This window comes from Epargyreus clarus, unplaced genomic scaffold (assembly GCF_041222505.1).
Source record: "Epargyreus clarus isolate Ecla_fem2 unplaced genomic scaffold, WU_Ecla_fem_2.2 ptg000017l, whole genome shotgun sequence".
Classification (NCBI taxonomy): domain Eukaryota; kingdom Metazoa; phylum Arthropoda; class Insecta; order Lepidoptera; family Hesperiidae; genus Epargyreus; species Epargyreus clarus.
This window is the reverse complement of record NW_027332225.1, coordinates 8,019,500-8,041,845: the sequence shown is the minus strand read 5'-3', so window position 1 is coordinate 8,041,845 and position 22,346 is coordinate 8,019,500. Positions and strand designations below refer to the sequence as shown.

Sequence of the window (22,346 nt, the reverse complement as noted above, 5' to 3'; positions counted from 1 at the left end):
GAAATGAGTTATTATTGGCAAAAGTGAACAGTACTGAAGAGTGATTTCTTTTTCTACGCCGGAAGTAATGCAAATTACGTTCATCTTACCTCTATGGTGCCTACGCTTGTAATTGAACTCACGATATTCCGAATGACTACTTTCTGAGATGCCGGGCTTGTACTAGGCGCTCATAAAATTACAAAGGTAAATTGCTTATTAGCGGCGCTCATATACAAAGACGCGCGCTCGCTTCTTCGTAGCTAATGATGCTGCGCTGAAAAGATATTTTTTAAGGTCATCACGAATCACTTCATCGACGTCGCGTATTAACGGAATCCGCGCAGTTTTTCTTGAATGATTTCTTACGTTATTAGTAATCTGTGATTAGTTACGCTCGGCACGGCGCACGCACGTTTGAGGGCATGCCCTTGTGAGTGGGATGGGCGAAGTGGAACATCTATACGTCTATTCAAATAAATAACTGAAGTAGCCGTTTCTGGTTTTAATATAACTGTATTTCCAAATATCAAATATCTACTTTTAGCGAGTTTACCTTTGAGGCACGTTTTTTGATATTTTGTATTTGTAGTGTTAGTCTTGGAAATAGATGATTTATTTTGCGATTTTCCTAAAACCGTTTGATAAAATATTGATCTCGGAATTTTTTTTATAATCTTATAAAAAAATCAGTTGTTTAATTAAAAGGACAAGTTTTATGATATCTAAACATTTATTCATTTTCTGTCAATAATTTAACTTATTATATCTATACATATAACAAATAAGGAAGACATACCTCTATATCGGTATTACTTTACAACATCAACATTTTTTCATATTTACATAGATACATGAGTTAATGTGACACAAGATATTAATATATTATTGAGTTTCTAGCCCTTAAAACATTTATAGGAATGTTAAAAATATGGAAACACTGTTAGTTATATGTCAAATGTCTCGTTTATAGAATAAAATCCCAATAGGAAATAGGTTCTTTGAAAATAATATCATTAATGTGGATATTTGGATACTGGGCACAGCTGGGTGTTGGATTTAACTAGAGATGGTCAAGTTTCAGTATACCTTCAGTGCCTCATAGATGGATAAATAGTATTATACACTATAAAAGTACATGACGCAATCAGCAAACATAAAAATCATTACATTTTAATACTTTTGCAAACGATAAAAAAACATCCAATCACACCATAAAAACCTTAGCATAACTTCAAAATATGGCTCTTAATCAATTTGTTATTCTATAACAAACAAAATCATACAATTGTCAACATAAACATAACAATGTATATAATTGTCCCCTCGACTGGAATGGAAGACAGACAATAAGCAACAACTACTCAAGTATGGCAAGTAAATATTAAAATATGAAAAATAATTTAAACTAAACGTTTGGAATGATCACCTAATCTAAAATTATTTACACAATATAACAGAAACAATACGATACAATACCAGGGCAATTAGTATCAATTTTAAATACGATTTTTTTTCGATTCTAACTGTTAAAATAGCAACTTAAATAAACAAAATATAAATAAAAAGCTTTTAGCAGTTTATTTATTTCTATTTAACTTTTAAATAGCCTGTAACTAGTCAAACGATTTTCAAAAGTATGTCTAGAATTATTGTATTCTAAATTGCCATTTTTACCAGTTAACGATAGTAATCGAAAATTATTTTCGTATTGAAAACTCATACTAAAAATCTAGGCCTTATCTATGTATAGTATTTACAATGTGTATCACTCAGCGCGCTTACTTCACCATCTAATATTTTCACACTTTGATCTACTAACCATTAGTTCACTACACTACTATTAGCCGTCAGTTAAACGTATTTTCACGCGATCGAATAATTATTATTAGTTTTTGTACTAAACAGGTAATGAGCAAATCATAATCGCAAAGCCACAGCATGATAAAAGGTGACGTTACGTTAAACTGTCCTTTGAATCTTTTTCATGACACGCGGGTCTATACTTACACGTATATTCAACACACACACTCTTCGCAACACGCGTGTGTATGGCACACGGGACAGGAAAGTATCAGTGAAACAATAGGATGCATAACATGAGTGCGAGGAAGACACGCGTACGGGCATAAACCCGCGCGACAAGAAAAAGGTCCTTAGATTGCGGTTGTTTCAAAGATATTATACATCTAGATTGACAGTCATTATACAAAGAGCGTCCGAGGAATCTACTTTAATCATTAATGTTACTTGTGGGTCTGTAATACTCAGGCACAACGCTATCGAAGTTAATTAGGCTGTCGTCGGTTGTAAACACTGTCAAACATTAAAAAGTCGAACTGTTTCAATATAGACATATAAGATCTTTGGGTCGTTATAAAGAACAGTGCACAATCTCGCAATTAAGTGTATGTGGATGACGCGACGCTTTAACCTCTTATGAATGACATCTAACTCAGTCTTTGTCTCCGACGAATCGGTATGAGTCGGGGGGAGGTTCGGGCATGCAGTAGCCGTGGTAGGTGCGGATGTCCTCGGCTACGTATGTGACACCGGCGAGGACACCGGGCTCGGTGTGGTGTCTCGGGCAAGTGTGGTCTCGTGGACACTGGCAAATGGTGCTCGCGTTCACCTCGTCGATCTGTTCGTGTCGACGTCGCGCGCTGAACAACTTGCACGGCTCTTTTCGGGAACACCTCAGTCTCTGTAACGGAAAATATTCGTTGTTTAAAAAAAGGAACACCACTATTATGTCAATATTTGAAAAAACAAATTAACTTAACTTCATATCGTTTTAATACAACAAAAATATAAACGAAAAAAATCGATTCGATAAGTATTACATTTTTTATTAATTATTTAACAGAAATTCTTAAAATCTTTATACACTATTTTGAAGATTTTACTAGATTAATGAATCGTTTGTAATTATTTTATAATGCATTCTTCACATAGTACCACTGAAATGTAGCAAAATATAAACAGGTATTAAATTGGGAGTCTCTAAGATCATACTAGCGCCACCAAGCGCAACTACCGAGAACTACGTACTACGAAAGCAACTTACGCTCTGTGGCGAGCACGCGAACTGGTACTGGTTCCCCTGTTCGCCGCTAGGTGTCGTGTACGGCGCCTTCTTGAGGAGATACGTCACTGACATCTTGGGGCAATGGCAGTTGACTATCTGTTGGGTGGCGTTGCTGTCGGGGAACGAATATATTGTCCACGCCGCGTCTTTGAAGTATCGACACTTGGGTAATCGTTTCACCGGCTCGCAGGTCTTGTAAAGTGTCGTCTTGTCGGCGAGAGTGTGGTTGTCGTCTGATGAAAGATCGCTGGAAAAATAAACAGGAGTTCATTAAAAAAATATAATTAATTAAAAATGAAATGAATAAACTTATTTCTAATAGAACATCAATCATTTCAGCGTCGATATAAAATAGACGAGCTTTTAAATGCCATCAGGCATTACGTTTGCCCTGTTGTACCTTAGATAACCTTGTGTTTATGTTACAATAAATATATAAATAAAAATAAATAAATCTTCATAAAATGTTAAAGCTTAGGTAATACTTATTGATAATTATACTTTTGGTCTATGTAAAAGTGTACGTCTATGTCACTTAATTTTAATTGAATTATAAATAGGTATATTATTTAGAATCAAATTTAGCAGATTTATACGTAATAAATTAAAAAAATACAGTCAGCTTGTTATTTCAGTCGTTGTATTATTTCAACAGTTTTAGTTTTTGCAAATAACTGAACCGGCGTCGCCTAATGAAATAGTTAATGCAAATCAGCCTCAAAGCCCTGCGCTACGTAGAGTTCACATTAGCACCGTTATATTCCTTAGTAACTGTATGGCTTTATATAGGTAATGTGGTGCATTTAATAAAAAAATCCTTGTTAACTCTCGTATGACCATTATTGTAGATTGTGTTAGAGCTAGGCACATATAAGGTAAGATTATTTTATTCGTTAAAATAATTGTGTTTTATGTCGTTTTTAATTCATAACGATTAGTGATTTCGTTTAAAAGACAAGTCTTACAATATTGTGAAAATAAGGTGATACGTAAGATTCGAATACGAACCTTTAGAATTTGACTAGTGAAAACCAGATATGTACAATAATGTACATACATTGGTACATTGATTAACTTTTAAAAGTTTTTTAATTCGTTAATTTTATTCTTAGCTTTCAGTCCTAAGCCCATAATAAGGTATCACATTTTGAGGCTGTACTCTAGGTACTGTGTTTTTCGTACGTATGAACATCTTCAATATACATTTGGATGTCAGTAATAAATAGCATATAAAATAGCTTACCTAGAACAAGGCTTATGCCCTAAACACCGGCACTTCCTTTCAATCCAAGGCTGTGCGGAGTCGTACAGGTCCACCTTGCTGCACACCTGTCGCGCTCGGCAGTCGGGAAGATCCTCCTCTGACACCTGGAAATTAAAAAAATAATAATCAAAATCTGAAAAGTATAAAAATCTCAATATCTGTTCTAATATAATGAATGTGTCTTAAAAAAACGTATTGTTTAAAAAAATGTCTGCATGGATATCTATAAATAAAGACATTACAAATGCAACGTGATGTCTGGGATACAACACTTATCGACAAATCGGATAATAAGAAAGGATACGGATAAAAAGTAATAAAATATAAAATGAATTTAGCTATTGTCTCAATTCTAAAATTGTACGTTTGATCTATGAATTAAACATAACCTATTGCATGTTACATTAAAAGTAAGTGCCCAATTCAAATTAAAACATTACGTACGTTAATCATGCACAACTATAAAAAAACTGACAATTGCACATAGTGTTGCCAGAATCCAGAATGGGTCACGTCTAACAAACATAGTGTCAATATAATGCACAAACTCCTATTAGTAAAACTTCTCAATATCGACTTGCATATAAAATTGATTTGTCCGCCAAATTACGATTCAACGCGCATCAATCAGTACTTTGCATTGAAAGATACGCAAATCCGTGCAGCAGTAAAAATTTTGCATGGCGTGAATTCAAAAGTCGATAAAAACATCGGAATAAATAAATAAATCAACTGTTGCGTGGGAATTGACGAATGTGTTCTCGAAATTAGATCGCACCTGCCCGTGAACAACAAAAGCATAATCTCGATCACTATTTGGAGCCGACTCCGAAAGATGTTAATCATAATGATTCAATGTAGTACAACAGAGGAACATGTGCGCGCTGGAGCCATTCAGTTTTTTTGGTGGCAAAGGACCATCGGTCTTACTTCCGACCGGAAGGCGTGCCATTCGGCAACCTGTTGACTGTGGGAACGTTTTTTCTACGCGAATCCATCACTCGAGGATAATTCTACCGGACGTCCGAATTATCCGTAATTTCGTACTAATAGCATAAGATTGTTAGCTCCTTATTAGATGTTAACTTGTTTTATAGCTGTATCTTCATGCGTATGACCGTTACAGCTGATAATAACGTCATTAATATAAAATTCCAATCATAAGCATGCTTTATTAAATGATCTAATAGATCTTTATTGCGAATGCTGTGTTCGAGATTACTAAACGATTAAGATTTTAATTGCAACATTAATCTTTTAAATTGAGTAAGAACTCGTACGTGTGTACGCTTCAGAGATATAAGTTTATTATTTGTATACTAATTAATCATAAGATTTTGTTTAAACTACCGAAAAAAATATTTATGCAGATAACTTTATTTTTTAGTTATTGATTGATAGTTATTATTAGTTTCGCCATTTTTTCTTTCTATCGGTGAATAAACTATTTTGACGCAAAATAAACAAATACAATACATGAAGGTCTTCAAAGGAGCTGTAAATTTTGGGGTAAAAGTTGGAAAACCGTACTCAAGTGTTTTTCAAAAATAAGACCATTTGTTTTGTTTACGACATTTCTTCGCCTAGTGTGCGAAACGAGTTACAATATAAACGAGAATAAGCCAAGTTCGAAAACCCTGTGACAAGCGAAGGCGTAACGTAAAAAACCGGCTTTTTTCGTTGTTCCGGCAACACTTCCCGTTTCTTGTGTATCGCGATAGATTTCGCGGAAACGTTCTCGTGCGGATCTTTGAACGGCCGGATACGCCCTTTTGTGTAACAAACAAAAAGCTAGATGCACAAAGCGGTCCACTCGCACTGTGGGTTGTTGACTTACTTCGTGAGGTTGGTTTTGTTTAACGGAGCAACCGCGGCGTCGTGAATGCTAATGCCGTTTGGAAGAAAAACACTTTTTGAGACACAAGCAAAGTAACTTTAATAGCGACGATAGTAATGGGTATTGATAAGAGGCTTATAGAATATGAAGTCTGTCTAAGATTAAGTGGTTTGAAGCTGCTCTAATTAACAAGGAAATGATAGTCTAGAAGTACTTTTTCAGATCTCTTGCTGTCCATTAGGATGTGTATTTAAGACGATAAATTTATGTAACTCCTCGTAAAAAGTATGGTTACCTTATCACACTCTTTCGCTAAATCACCCGTAATCTGTTAGGGTGGGACCAATAGTGTTTTTAACCATATAAAACCCTATCACTTCTAAAAATATTAATTCCCAAATTTTTAATCAAATTATGTATATCAATCATAGTTTCTTATATCAATCCGTTTCTTACTTGGTGGATAGTTAAAGGAAATGGGCACTTAATGTTGTAATTCAGTTCTAGGTTTGAACTTAATAAGCCCGACTGTTTTATATAAAATCTACTTTTACTTTTGACCCTACACTATCAATTTCAGTTGATCAACCCAAATTATCAAATTATCTCAAGTTTTTAAATTGGAAATAGATTTACGATAAGGTTCCCTTTAATAATTAGGTAATAATTGGCTAAAGGTGGTTGCGTGACTAAAATAGTTTTAACTAATTTACAGACGACTAGCCTTTGGCGATTCGCCAAACGCACGCAAGCTCATCGGATGTGATTTAACGGGGTCCCAACTTTGAAAGCTGGAGGCGACAAGCATATGGGACGCATTGTTTTGTTCGTTTTCGGGAATTATAATCCCTTATGAACAGTAATAAGAGGGTACGGAGCTTTAGATATCTATTTGGAAGTTTGACTGCCGAAAGTCAAAGTAAAATCAAACTTTATATATGAACGAACACAGTGCAAAGGTCGCAAGCATTGTTTCAGTCACAAAAGCTTATTTTTTTACAGAATAAATATATCTGTATATTACACAATAACAGGCAGTTCGACCTTAAGTCCGACCACGGCCAAGAAATCATCAAAATTATGAAATTAAATTTTTACTCAGGTCTCAGATCATGTTTGTGTATATGGCACCAGCTGAACAGAAATGTAAAACTACAATGAAAATTTCAAAACTTTTATGCAACCGTTTTGTCCAAACTATTTTAAGAGGAACTGCATTTTTAAGACGAACATCTAACATAAACTAGAAAGAATAAGAAGAAGAAAATACAACACTAGCGCAGCGGAGATGCGTGTGTTTTATCTCAGGGCGGAGTGGCGAGCGGGGCGCAGCATCCGGCGCTGGACAGGTGGCGGTGCGCCGCGCCCACTCTAATGAAATAATCTGTTGGCCGACCGGGCCGACCTTCCATAACCTTCCAAGTACGCCTATCCCGAACGACGTGGGCACACACGCCGAGGAACGTAAACACATTACGTTTACGTAAATTGTAATGTGAAATTATTTTATACGAAAAATTTGAAATGCAATTTTGTTGAAGACAACGATAATATAGGTTAACAATATTGTAGAATATTGAAGAAAACCGTCCGAAATTGAGACTTTATTTACAATTTTATATTGCCATATACTATTTTCTAAAATCTAAATTATGTAATCCCGTACCGCAAATTTCAAAGCAAGCACGACCAAATTTCAATTATATGTATATGAAGAAAAAGTAGTTGTCTTCACAATATAACACTTCTTTTACTTTTTCTCTATTTTAATATTATATTTGTCCTATCTTTATCCTAAAGATAAGAAACCTGAGGCCTACGATACGGCAATAATCGCATTCGATGGCTTTACGTGCCCTCTGAAGTCACCCATCCAACTCTCGGCCGCCCCTGATGTTGCTTAACTTTATTGATCAGTTATCTATGCAAGCCTGGCTAAGCTGCTTCAAATTAAAATTCAATTTACCTAAATAGTGTACGTAAGAGGAAATTCAAAACGTAATCAAAGTGTGGGTGAGTGTTTACACTACCACAGTGGGTAGGTACTGATGTTGTTGAGCAATTCTGTTATGACATTTTTCGCCTCATATTAAATACTCATGGTCGTAGCCACCCACGCGACCTGACCAGCTGGTTGTAACGATTGCGATCGAGACCCATCGTCCTTTCGCCTTATCAAACGTTTGTCCTTGTATTGTTACATATTTGTTATGGGTTACGTAACTGAGACAATTTTGTTCATGGCTTCATTTTTTGGCGGCGTATGTGGTACAATTTCTTTTAGGTAAAGTCCCAAGTTCAATTCTCAACGTGGCAGATCGGTATTTATGTGATGAGTCTAGGTTGTGCGCCTGGAACTTAGCTAGTAAAAACAAAAAAGTCAGATATGGAATATTTCTTTATTATTTCGTTTATTATTATAAATTAATTAGCCTTATCCCCCAAATCAAGGTATGTTTTTAGACATAATTTTCAAGATTTAAAATTTACATTATCTATCAGCCTCTAAGTTAAGGATTTATTTGATTAATACATACCTATCTAAAATTCTAACAGAAAGCTAGTTTCCGTCGCCGACTAAGGTTTTTGAGTAAGTCTTCAAATCTAGATTAAAATATTAATTTGAAATCCGCACGTGCTTTTTATACACTTGAAGCGGAGTAAATACGGCGCTATTTCTAAACTAAAAAGTCGACATCACCTACCATAGGTATGTAAGCATAATTGCTACTCTCCGACAAATTACAATGTTCCAATCAGGTTGTAATAATTACAATACGGATTTCAAAAGTAAAAAAATAACAAGCAAATGCGGACCACGCGTGATGTGGCGTTCCGTAGGCGCGTGGAGAAAACGTGTTAACGAGCTCCGGTGACTGAGTATATCACTGAGATGTTACGATTTTTTATATAGGAACGCTAGGTATTCGAAAATAGAACTTGGTTTCATAGTTTGATGATAGTGACACCACTGCCAATCCTCTTTGATATAACGTGTCCACAGAGGCGTCATCTTTGATTAAAAAAAAGCTATTTTTGCATTTGTATTAAATAAGTTGTCAAATACGAAAATATCATTTGCTAAGGTCTGCAGAATGAAATACATAAACGTCCAATTTAGTCAAGATTGAACCAAATGTAATTAACATGAACGAATAAAGATTAACCTGTGATAAAAGGCTAATAATCAAAACTTGTACAGAAAGGAAAAGCTTAAAAGCTGGTTGCGAAATTAAATATACCTACCTTGCCTCCTACTTTCCTCTTCCTACTCCTACCTAACCTACTTTACCCACTGCCTCCTTGGCACTTAAACGTCTACATCAATATTACCTACACACTTAAGTAGATACATATTACGGAACCCAAAAACAGATTTCGGCTTTAGCCCGAGGCGGCGGCCGGCCGGATGGTCCCGAACACAGGTAGCCGAGAACAAATTACTAATCCGCGTAATTACGTACCACCACTCACAAATTATTTATTACGACTGCAATTAGTCCGCCTCGCCCACTGTCGAGTGGGACCAGCTCCGCTTGCTACCTCGGATGTGTTGCTGAAGTTATAATTGGCTCTCCGTTCGGTTATGGAAATCAATAGTCGGTCATTTATTTCTTTTAAAAGTTTTTGTTTAAGTTATATGGACAGTTGGACTTTTAAAGTTCTTTCAAGGCCCTTATTCTTTTTGCCTACATGAATTAGTCTACTAAAAAATCAGTCTCCATTATGATTCAGTCATATGTATATAATAATGCACTCATATCGTAATAGTTTTGCTTCTGTATATTTAGTTTGTTTTAGCACATTTAAATGCAGCCAATTCACTTAATGATACATTGAATGCTTACACTTCACATACCTAAATATGTTTTTGGTTACGCCTTCACACCAGAATACAACAGAGCGGACACTGTTGCTACAGCACACATACAGGAAAATACCATTGCAATCAACCCACAACGATACTATACCAAAGATAAACATATGCATATTTGAAAACCTTTCAATTAAATTAAACACAAATTGAAGTGGAGAGTCGCCTGTGAGTCACTCGTTACTTCTTAAAAGGTAACAAACAATTCCACAGCGCTGCCTACAATCCCGCAAGAGTAGAAACTTCCGCGTTACAATTAATCACACTTTGTAAATCGGATAAGTACACCCATTCAATCCGTAGGTTGAGTTTTTGAAGCAACGAGGTCGTTTGAAAACAGATGGATAGCGTTTGTGGTTCCAAGGGTGTGATTAGGCAAACGGCACGCTATGTTTACTACATGTGAGCAGCAGTATGAAGGTTAGATCGATTTTTGGTACGTGTATAGAACTAGGGAGAACTTACAGATGACTATGGACTAGACATATTACTTAACATCGAATGGACTATCTTCACGTTTCTATGTATATTATTTGATGACAAGAATATTTAACTCTATGTTACCCTTGTACTGTTTAGTCTTTAAATGGTCATACATAATACTTTAACAACTGTAAAGGTTTCTCATTTTCTATTGAAATTAATATTCTTCGTACATTGCCCATGTTATCTTACAATCGTAATAAGGGGAACAAGTCGTACATATTTTTTATATTAACACATTTTTGTACTTAAATATTCTACCGTAAAATCGAGACTAGTAGTCACCAATGAGCTAGAAATATACAAAAGTATAACGGCACTTAATAAACCAAACAGATATATACCTAATGCTTAACTATACCTACTAGGTATGTAAAGCTACGACTAAAAGACATCAACGTCCGCAGAATGTGCGTACACTAAGTACCTACCTACTGTAAAAAATTAAAACGTGGTTCCATTAAATACGTCGAAATAAGTCGTAAAATGGAAAAACAGCCCGTCTGATATTAATTGGTAATGACAGACCATGGACACCTTCAACCAAATTCGAATGATGAAGTGATACTTGAGTTGGGAATAAATAGAAGGCCTCTTCCAACAAAGAGTGAAAACCTTGCATAGTTGCATTGCACGGAATGTACACAACACTCCAAAGTATAATACACCAACTCTATATAAGTAATTCAAAATCAGAACTACATAATCGTATCAGTTGCGTCTCCGCAAATACGGCTCGAGCTTATCTTCATATACCTACTCACCACATAAGTTCCACCTTAAAATTCATTATGAACACACGTGTCCAATGACACGGGATTATGAAACAAGTCATTCATTACGTCGTTATAATGTTTTGTACTGCATCCAGTGGGTAGATAGCGCAAATGGCCGTGTATTGAAATGGTGTACGCGGGCGTAGGTTATGTGCGAGTTGCGATGCTATTTACTGCTTAATACTAATATTATAAAGAGGGATTATGTTTATGTTTATATGTTACATATAATCTTGAAATTTTGACACCTATTGGTAATTATTCTTGTAAAAAAAGTCTGTAGTGATTATATACTGGTTTTAGGCGTACCAAAAGTGCGCCAAGTCTGACAAATCCGATGATTAGACCGATAGAGTTAGCATTAACCTTAAGTAAATTCTAAGAAGATTTTTTAACTTACAATTATAAAAATCCATCAATACCTCTTATGTGAAAAAAATACTTGTCAATTTTAAATTACATCAAAAAATATTATTTTTGTTGTTTTCAGTAGAAAAATAATAAGTACTTGTGGTTTTAACTTACTCAATTTTTAAGTTAATATATCGTCAAATTTTAAAGCTCCTCTACATAAGACAAAGTAGCGAGCGCGATGTACTTGGGCCGTTCAAAAACCTACTGAACTCGCTTGTGCGTCAGCCCGTCAACACAAAAGCGTCGCATGTGAATGGACAACAATGTCTTAACTTACTAAGGGCACATTATGAGCGTGGAGTACATCTCGTATTCAAACACGGCGTATAGGTATCTCCATTGTGGCCCTGGGCATCCGGAGTGATCCATTCAAAGCGCACGTGTGATTCCCTTTGAGACGGATGCGGACGGATCCAACGGCTTCGTTGAGAGCGTTCGAGTTACCAATGTAGCGAGTGATTTGATGGCGTGGATGCTCCGAGATTTCATGTCATACTTCAAGATTCTAATAGCAACTTTAAAATTATAGAAACGCTTTTCAAATTTTGGTAATACACGTCCATTGCTGTTATATCATATCAGCTTAAGTTGTTAAGAAACGAAACGTAAAAGACATCATCTTTTGAGTTTCTTCTGAAATTGAATCACAAATAATTCTGGAACCTTAACAATTATATTGAAATTATATCAGCAATGTGACTCTGTAGCTCCGATGACGCTACCACCACTCTGTTGCTCCACGCTACTACCACGTTAACTATGCTACACGTTGCAATGCCTTATAGCAGTACCTACTCAGAAATACATTTGACTAAATTATTTAATAAGGTACCTACATAACTGAAGCCCATAACTTCCTTACAGAATCAATTCAGGATCTCTCAGGAAAATCATAAAGAAATAAACTATTTTCTTATCAACAACATTCAAGCTACTAAATCTGTCATCTCGAACATGATCAAACAAGAAATTGACACCTTCGCGTAGCAGTTTTGGAGGAAAAAATCAATGTCGTATTATAAAATCTCGACTCTTCGCTGTTTGTGGTTATTTTTGAAGTTCCCTACTGTCGACAGAAAAACCTTCATTTATTTAATAATACTTATTGACTTTATTGATGCAAGTAGTTTTTAGTGTACTATAGTTATAATATACATAAACAGCTTTTATCGATGTATACAAAATGAAAAGCAAAAAACCTTTTGTGAAACGAAGTTGTATTTTTGCTGAAATATTTTGTATGCTATATTAAATTCAATTTCGCTACGAAACAAAAAGTATTCATTTCTTACTAGGTAATTAATTTTTATCGATTCTTAGTGTACATTAATTGTCATTAGTGCAAAAATATTTAAGTAGGTACATGATTTTATTACCGACCAAAAATAAAGTCATTATTATTTCACGCATACGGAACACAGTATCGCGGGCCCGATTTGTGCTTGGCTTGTATTTTTTTGTAGTGAAGAACGAAAAACCTCGGATTGTATTTAGGTTTTTTGTCGCGTAACGCAGGTGCAGCCTCCGGTCCGGGTGCCGCTCTCGTATTCATCTTTTTGTCTTTATTTCTCTCCTTATTATCTAACGCTACGTACACAAAGAGTTGAATTTATAATAACGTTAATTTGAAGACGCGCGATTCATTAAACAGGTACATTTTTATTTTTATTATCCCTTATATCTATATTCAGGGATGCGTTTTAATTTTGTTCGTTTTTATTTTATCGGTATTTTTTGTTTATGTCATTATGGGGCTGTCCTGAGTCTCTTTCTTTGTATGTTACTCTAGCATCCACAAACACATTGACGGACTAGCAAATGTTTCTTACACGCCTTTATTTTATGATAATATGCTAGGAGTATAAAAGTGTTCTCGTCAGTTTTACCTGCTGTTGTTAACATAATTCAATTTATCAATTAACGAACAGTGAAATATATCGCTCGTGACCATAAAAAGGCAGTGATTACAACCTAATGAGTGGTTGACACTGAACACAAATACAATTTATGGTCTGTTTATAAGTATTCAACGGCCCTATGACTCAATGTACCAGTTTTTATAACTGGCGAGTGGCGCTTATGTAAACTTGTTTGGTTCATTCATTCAATCAGTCGTTCATTCAAAATTTTCCGCGAAATGAATTAAATTATACAGTTTTGCTTACTGAGCAGGCATTAATATACAGTTTATTGAAACACGATGCTAATGTACAAATAAATTCTTCTTGTCTTAATTTTCCATCAAAAAATCCAATTGTCCATCTTTCTTGCTGGGCCCGTTTAATGCAAAGGGTTCCCAATTTTACCTTTGGGCTAGGCATAGGGTGCATAAAATTTTCTTTAAGTCACGACCGCGTTGTCATGCTTGTGCTTAGAAATAGGCTTAAACTTTATCACGTAATCAAAATGTAAATTTAAAGAAAATTAGTTCAAATTTGACTCTCTCTATCCAAGCATTAAGAAATATGTCCGGTGCGGCCCGCGGGCCGACGATCCACATATGATGATAAGAAATGTTCATAAGGTCTTACGAATATTACAATTCTTCTCATCAACTTTATCTAGCATCAAGCAGTATCATTGCTACCCTTCGTGTACTGCACGCCTAACACCATATATTACTCTTAAACTATACAAAGTTATCAGAAATCCTTGTGCCCACGCCTTTACGTTGTTGACTCGAGGATCCCACTCGCCCGAGGTCACTTTTTACGTTCACTTTTCTCTGTTGACTCGTGTCCCCGAGTCACGCTAGTTCAGCCCCATCCGTGGAGAAACGTTGATTATCTCATTAAATTTCCCAATAATTTGATTGCCCGAAACTGTCTGTAAGCATGACGTTTGGTTCTAAACATGTCCGTTGATATTTTGTTTCTTCGATACGTTAGGAGCCAAGGTAGTATATGCACTATTTTTAAACAGCGTTAAGTAGCTGTGTGTACTAGTTTGAAGGGAGACATACTCTTACGAGGCGTTCCAGCTTAGTCTTCAGGGGTAGCGACGCACCTGTGGCTGACCTCAGGTAGGAATATCTAATTCTATCTGGGGTTGATCACAGATGTCCATGGGCGGCAGTAAACATCAGGCAGACTGGATGCTCTTCTGCTGCTCCTATATTATAAAAAAACAGTATATGTTTCTGCTTACTTTAATTTGAAAACTTAAGTAAATGTTTTAGTCGCTAAAATTCAATAAACAAGGTTGTAGCAAGTTAATGCGTAATTTAGTAATATTAAGGAAAATTGTTTCTAATTTCTTAGATTCATTAATACAATTACGTATATTCAATCACATTAGTACAATATAAAACTTGAAACATTTGTTCATATACGATTAGTAGTAATAGAATTTCAGAACTTAATGTTTCTATTTCTAAAGAACGCGCTGACAAACTTCCACTCATGCGGGCACAATCATATCCACACGTTATGAAACTTGAAACGTGGATAATAATGAATACAAATATACCTAGAATAAAATATAAATAAATCATCTGTAGGCTCGTAAACAACTTGACTATTTAGAACACAAACTGAGATCTCGTCTAGACACCTATTTTCAGATAACGTCAGACTAATTCCCCGTCGCTCGTGTATTTGCGCCCTTGGCAACATTTATTTTTTTGTCTCCTAACAAAAAAATAATTTTACACCCCTCTAGCACTAGTTACTGTTACTAGTTCTCTTTCTAAAAATCTTAATGACCCTTTTTTCGCCCACGGTTATATATACTCGTACTTCTAACATGATTTATTTCCCTTATACCTATATGCCAGCCCTTAGCAACGACTAGCTGTTAAAAAGGCAATAATTTGGCGCAGCGATGCCGCAATCGATCAAACCAAGAAGGCTTCTACAAATATAAAACCGCTACTAATCAGACGCTTATTTTAGCATCTAACTATCTATATACAGTTCACATCTAAAGATAAGATACCGCTTCTATTAGTCAATGTTATAATGTTTTTTCAAGTATTCTACAATTTCCTGCAATACACTCCCGTTACACGCGTCCGTCCGTCGGTCGCCGCGGAATTGTGTCCGTCCTGCGCGCCTTCCTCTCGGATATTTGCTTTTGCTTTACTGCTAATGAAATTGAGGTATGCATTTCGTGGAAACGCGTCCGTTGCCTCTCGAAGATCCGTGGCACTGGTGACGGAATCTATTAAAGTTAAGCAACACAATTGCGATAGATTCTTCGATCTTGATTATGAATTGATTAATCAGTGACCACGCTTCGCAGGATTTTATAAGAGCTTAAATCACCTACGCCTAAGGACCGGCATGAAGTAAATCTGGCGTAGATACATTATATCGCTACTCAACTGCTACAAAGCAGTAATAGGCCTGAGCGCCAGATGCACACCAAAAAATTCTTCAACTACTGTTCATCGCAATCGATCCATGTATAATACGTAGATTCTTACAATTATCTTCAATAAGTAGTATCTAATAACAACATCCATGTTAACGGTTGCTGTTCCAGACTGTTTTCTGGTTTGAAGGTAGTCGCGATAAATTACCTCCTCCAACTCTTAACTTGCTCGTCCATTTCCTATATTTTAAGGAAAATCTAACTGTTTCTACGTTGATTTACGTTCGTAGGCTTCGCGGTTGCGAATTTCGTTTCCACGTGTATCGGATATTAGATCCGATGGAAAGTGCCGCGTCACCCGACGTCGGTTAATAACGTTTTAATAGTGATTGATCGCATCGCCAATATCCGATTGTGTCGCTACTTCGAATATTTAGTGTACTGATAAACTGTTTAGTATTGGTTTTGTTATCACGGTCCATTCGTTTTTGTATTGGTTTTAATTGAATATCACTAATAATCCAATAATTTAATTTTGATCTTGTTGTTAGGTATTGCGGCTATAGTAATACACACTCTGGAAAGAATTCTATTGTAGTTCCATACAGTTTATGAAATAAGACCATGTACTCACGGACAGACGTTGGAGACTTATTAATATGGCCTCGTTTAACTTTTAGATATGGAAACCTAAGAATCAGGCTAATATCATACGGTGTTCCTAGTTCACGGCTTATTTATTTTTGACGCCTGTCAGTTATGTAGCTAGGTCCCTCGAAGACAATAAATCTTAATGGCCAAATTGCATAGCCATTATCCTATTGAAAGGATTCTACGTAGCCGTGGCATTGGGAATGTTCAGCTAAGTGTTGTTGTTATAGCGCGCCCAGTTTGTGACGTTGCTCTGATTTCAATTCGAGTAAAAAAAAATAAAAGATAGAAACCTATTTGAAGTAATACCCTCCCTTGTTGAGATCCTTACGTTCAAACTACTAAAAAGCAAGTAATTAAACTCAAGAATACATAATATATATCTTATATCGGCATTCAAAGTACAGTCAATCGGAAAATAAGTATAACTATGTATGTTATTTTAACTTTTAAAAATATTTTGCATTATTCATTTCTTTTAAAGATTTCAACATTTAAAATTTAAACATTATATATTTTGATTCTTATTTCTTATATAATGTAGTGAGCTTTATAGTATTGCTTACATAAACATCAATAATGATATAAATTTATATTAATCTTGTTAATTATAATCTACACAAAATCACAATTAGTTGTGGTATTTCGTCTCCAAGACACATTATTAAAGCTTAAAATCTATAAACGCATTAAATGAAATAGGTGCTGCGTATAATTTAAACTCAAGTAACTTTTAACCGAACCAAAGTCAATGAAAGGGGCTTACAACACGCTCATATCTGTCAAGATTTAAGCTCTTGCATAAAAGAATTATAAATAAAAGACAAGATAACTTTTAAATTCCATTCCTTAAAGAGACGTACGACCGAAAAGAACGGTTACCGTTACGAATGGGCTTAAGGCCAGTGACATAAAAAAAGGTTTTTTTTCTACCAAATAGCACACACTGGCCGGGACAGAGCCGTGGCCGTAAGTCATCGAAACTGTCAAGATAAGAATGAGTGAATGAACACCTGCTGCTACCGGTGTTACGCATGCGCCTACGCAGCCGAGCACCGCCTCCGTTTATGAATCCATCCTTAAAAAATTCAACGCAAAAACACAAGTTGAATCCTAAACACAAATATGAAAGCTCATTTTACGAAATCAACCTTCCGACAATGTATAACCATTATTGAATACACGCAATTACAGACCTAGGTTAGAACGATTATCTTCTTGAATCGACTTTAAAATTAGGTATAATAATATGATTAACGTTGTTTTTAAAATATAACATACAAAACTTGACATCCGTAGCTTCTTGCTTTTTTTATTAACCTACAAAACATAATTATTATAATACACGATGGTCGAAAGGAAGTGGTTGACGATGTTACAGTGTCGCCAGCAATTATTTCGCAAACAGTCGTCATAAACTTAGTAGTATCCCACTGCTGGGCACCAGTCTCTTCTCGGAGTAAGAAAATCGATTTAGTAGCCAAAAGCGAATTAGTAGACATCACACACATTCGAAAACTTTTTTTTAGTTTTGTCAAAATTGTTTTCGTCACCGTTTAAGCCAGTTATAATTAATTTCTATCACACATAACTTCGAAAACTCGGAACTGCATGCCTGGAATTCAAACCTCGGATCCCCGATTGAGAGGCATTCCAAACCACTAAACTGTAACTCACGGCTTTAGCCGCGCAAACAATCAATTACTTGCAACTTTTTATGCGGATTTCCTGTATGGATGTGTTACAAATGTTACACATAATCTAGTTTAAGTGTACAGTTTCCCGTTTTTCGAGCTTGGAGACATTTGATATATCTAACGCATTTCCTACCACCGTTATGTCATGTGACATACATAACGCACATTCTTATTGTATTTCATTGAGCAAAAAGTGATATAACGATCGACATCGACCGATTTGTTACACGGTTGAGGCAATACACATTATGTTTTGAGATGCTATCTACATTGTGTACAAGATACGCCCGTGGCTTCGTTTGGTGCAACTTCTGTTTGGATTTTTCAGAAAATTAAAATACATTGTTTCCTCACCTAACACAAGTAAGTAGCATTGCTTATCAGGTGGGCTCCAATAACTTTATATATAAGGAAAAACATTGTAGAGAAGTAAATAAGTAAATATTTTTTTTTTTATTTTTTATTTTTTTTATTTTTGATTGTTTTAATAACGTTTGAACTGTTAAGACGAGAAAGAAAAATAAAATCATAAGAAAAGAAAATCTGAGATTGACATCTCTAGTATTTTAAGGTATAATTTAAATAGACAGACCCACACTTTTACTCAGGTATTCTGTTAACATATTATAAGCAATATCCATAAAGGCGTATCTGATTGAACAATTGTTAGAAATATATTCAAAACTACTGTTATGTATAACACTGCAAATTTTCAATGGAATATGTCTTGGGGCCATAGTAAACAGTGTGTTTCTGTGACTAAACTGAATTAATTTAAAAATATAAGATAGAGCCGTACATGGTTTACATTACCTTTTTGACTTTTAACCTAAATTGAATTCATGGTAAACATTCATTTTTTATTAACACCTGAGATACTTCACACATTGCCAGATAAGCCCTTGACATTCATCAAAAGTGCAATAATCTCATCGTGTTAATTAGCACACTCAGAGGCTACCTAATGAATACGTATCTAGTGTACGTTTTAATTTCCTGATACGTTAAATTCCTTAGAATTAAAAAATAATACAGAAAACGCATCATAGAAATAATATTTCGTTATCACCTACTGGGTTCTCATTTAGATTTTAACCTTATGACTTTACATTCATATACTTTTACACACACACACACACACATAGACTTTACGTTCACATAGTGAAGAAAAATTACCATGTTATTCGAATTTCAATGTAATTATGCCTGCCTAATAACATTTTAAACTTTAGGTGTAAGTATTATTTTCATTGTTGAAATACTACAAAGCTATACATTTAATTAGCTGAGTAGACATTTTCGACTTAGTGGTATATTACAAATACATATACATTTGTAAGCGCCTTCTGTATGTTCAATATTCTACGTTTTAGCCATGTCATGGGTACCATGTGTCGACGTTTTGTTCTACTTGTGTCTAATTGACATAATTGTTGGGTGGATCCCTTCGAGGAATCCTTTTAATTCTTATTATAAATGACGAATAGCATACTGGTCATTCATATATGGGATGTTTCTCGAAATCCTCAAGGAAAAAGCTCGCGTAGGAAAGGGTTACCATTTTTCCGCGAACTTATTAAGTTTGATCAGATTACGATGAAATATGAATAGACGTTTTTTTGTTTTATTTTTCTTAGTGGTAGTTGTTAGTGTAAAATAAAAAAAAAGATTTAATTGATATTCTTTGGAGCTTTTAAGTTCAAAGCTCCTGATGCAATGTGCTTGTGAAATATTTCTATAATTCCTTTATCTATCATAATTAAGATTTGGCTTTAAATCGTTAATTAATCTAGTTTGATAGTAGATGCTTATTACCTTATATACCTTATTGCAAATGACGATTATTTTCTCTTTTGCTGACGACCCAGTGAATATATTTCTCACGCACATAAATTGAGCTGACATTATGAAATTTAAGTTGCAAATAGATTAAGCAGAAATCAATGGGTTCTATTTGAATTCATACCCATCGTGACAGTTGTCACGACTCCGAGACGCCCATAATACACGGCCCAATAAAGTATGCAATGCGTTCAACCACTTATCGTATGTATAATCGAAATATTTATTAGTACACAGTATTTGCTATAGAATAATTAGATGCTTAATATGAGTAATTCGGAGTACGATGAATGTTGAATAGCAAAGCTTGGAAGGAAGTTAGCGCCTTGGTTTTTAGTTGTCGTGTAGCATCACGTGCCTATTTTGAAATATGTTATTTGTCTCATATCGATGACGAGTGTGTCACGGTAAAGCGTTAACCTTTCGCGCCAAATCTTCATGTGTCGTACGCAATAGGTAGGTATATGTAACACGCGATATGGGTTAAAACCGCAAATATCAAGAACTCGTTTTAACGGTTTGGATTACAAAAACAGGATCTCGCAACTCCTTCGCCCGTCGGCATGTTCCGAAAACTAATAGTGCCCGATTCGATTACCTATTTCGGACCCTATAAAACGTTACGCCTCGAAACTGGAGAGCTCGCCAACGGCAAACTTAAACATCCGTTCGGCTCCAAGGCAATATTGAGTAAAAGCCGTTTTATTTACACTTGCATATCGACTTCATAATTGCCCACATTAATTGACCGTGCGACGGTGGTTATGTGATCCACTTAATATTTATGTCGCATTTACTTATTAACATTGAAATGAGATGTACTCACGCCGACTTGGTATAGGACTTTGAGGCCGCTCTTCGGTTGAATGTTGGTTCTTCTGTGGGGCAGGAGCGGGAGCTTGTCTGGTCTTCGGATGTGGATTTCACCGGAGGGTCGGAACGCCTCGAGCGGCGTGCGGATGACGCCTCGCACTTGGCCGAGGAGCCACGCAAGGACGAAGGCGGCTAGCACTTGCATTTCTATCACAGTTGCACTGGGTTTGACAGTTCGTGTTGATGGGTCGCTGGGTGGTTCCCGTGCGAGGTGCGGAGCGCGTGTCGGGCAAGCTCGTACTGGCAGCGGGCGCGCCGAAGCAGGTACGGCTAAGCCTACGCGCCTGGTATAACCACCTCCGACCGCGACGCATCTTACTTGATGCTTTAAGCCCTGCTTTACTCGTGTCGTTTTTTATTTTTACTTAAGTTTTTTTTACTTTATACTTTTTCTCTTATTAAGGGCTTGCTTTGTTTTGAAAAAAAGTGAACAATTTCTTATTTTTAATTTGAATAAAAATGTTAATAATTGCTATGTACCTACGTCATTTTATTTCTATAAAAAAATATAGAAATTTATAGTAATGTAGTTAATGTAGTGGTTTTTACAATTCTTACTACAGCTACATACGTATAAATAAAAGGAATTCAGTTATATGTTGAATAATGCAATAGCATTTACCAATTGACGCCCGTCTACGTCTACCCACTGCATTCTTTATGAATCGAAGTAGCAATAACTTAAAGGATTCCACACAATCACTGCCAAACAAAAATTTTAACACCTAATACAGAGGCAATATAAATATTTTAGTAAGCACTGTAGTACTAAAATTTTATGTATTCAAATGTTCGCAACTTTAATGCTATAAAGGATTTAGTGGTTACCGGTTTAGGAGTGCTGTATTCGTTAAAATATTCTTATATTCGTTGTATATATTGTTTAGTATTCTTATATTTAGAGAAAAGAGCATAACGCAATATTGCCATATGTGTACCTACTACTCACCATGTTACAATTCAAATTTTGTACTAATTATAAAGTCATTGCAAATCGAATATTGTTTTCCAATAGTTTCGAAAAGAAATAAATATAAAATCAATCTTAAAACCTATTAAATCAATCTAAAACTATCTAAAGTTTGGTATGAAAAAACCAAATTATTTGTGATTAATTCAAGTTATATGTTAAATTCTTAACCGCATATGAAACCACGAATAAATTAGTGTGTTAGAGTAAATATTGAATGTTATAAAATCGATACCTACTAAATATACAAGATAAATCTTACAAGAATCAAGATTGTTGGGTCG

At 35.4% G+C, this 22,346-nt stretch overlaps 2 protein-coding genes across 2 annotated transcripts in view; one reads left to right on the top strand and one right to left on the bottom strand.

The window, feature by feature from the left end:
• LOC140749063 (elongation factor-like GTPase 1) overlaps positions 1 to 22,346 on the top strand; it is a 182,390-nt gene that overhangs the window by 132,524 nt on the left and 27,520 nt on the right. The gene's annotated exons all lie outside the window — the stretch shown is intronic.
• Positions 700 to 21,341, bottom strand: aos (protein argos). Its single transcript, XM_073082084.1, has 4 exons — positions 21,046 to 21,341; positions 4,311 to 4,435; positions 3,047 to 3,314; positions 700 to 2,683 (listed from the first exon to the last, which is right to left on the bottom strand). The coding sequence occupies exons 1-4, from the start codon at positions 21,235 to 21,237 to the stop codon at positions 2,435 to 2,437; spliced, it is 834 nt and encodes a 277-aa protein (XP_072938185.1). The 5' UTR covers positions 21,238 to 21,341; the 3' UTR covers positions 700 to 2,434.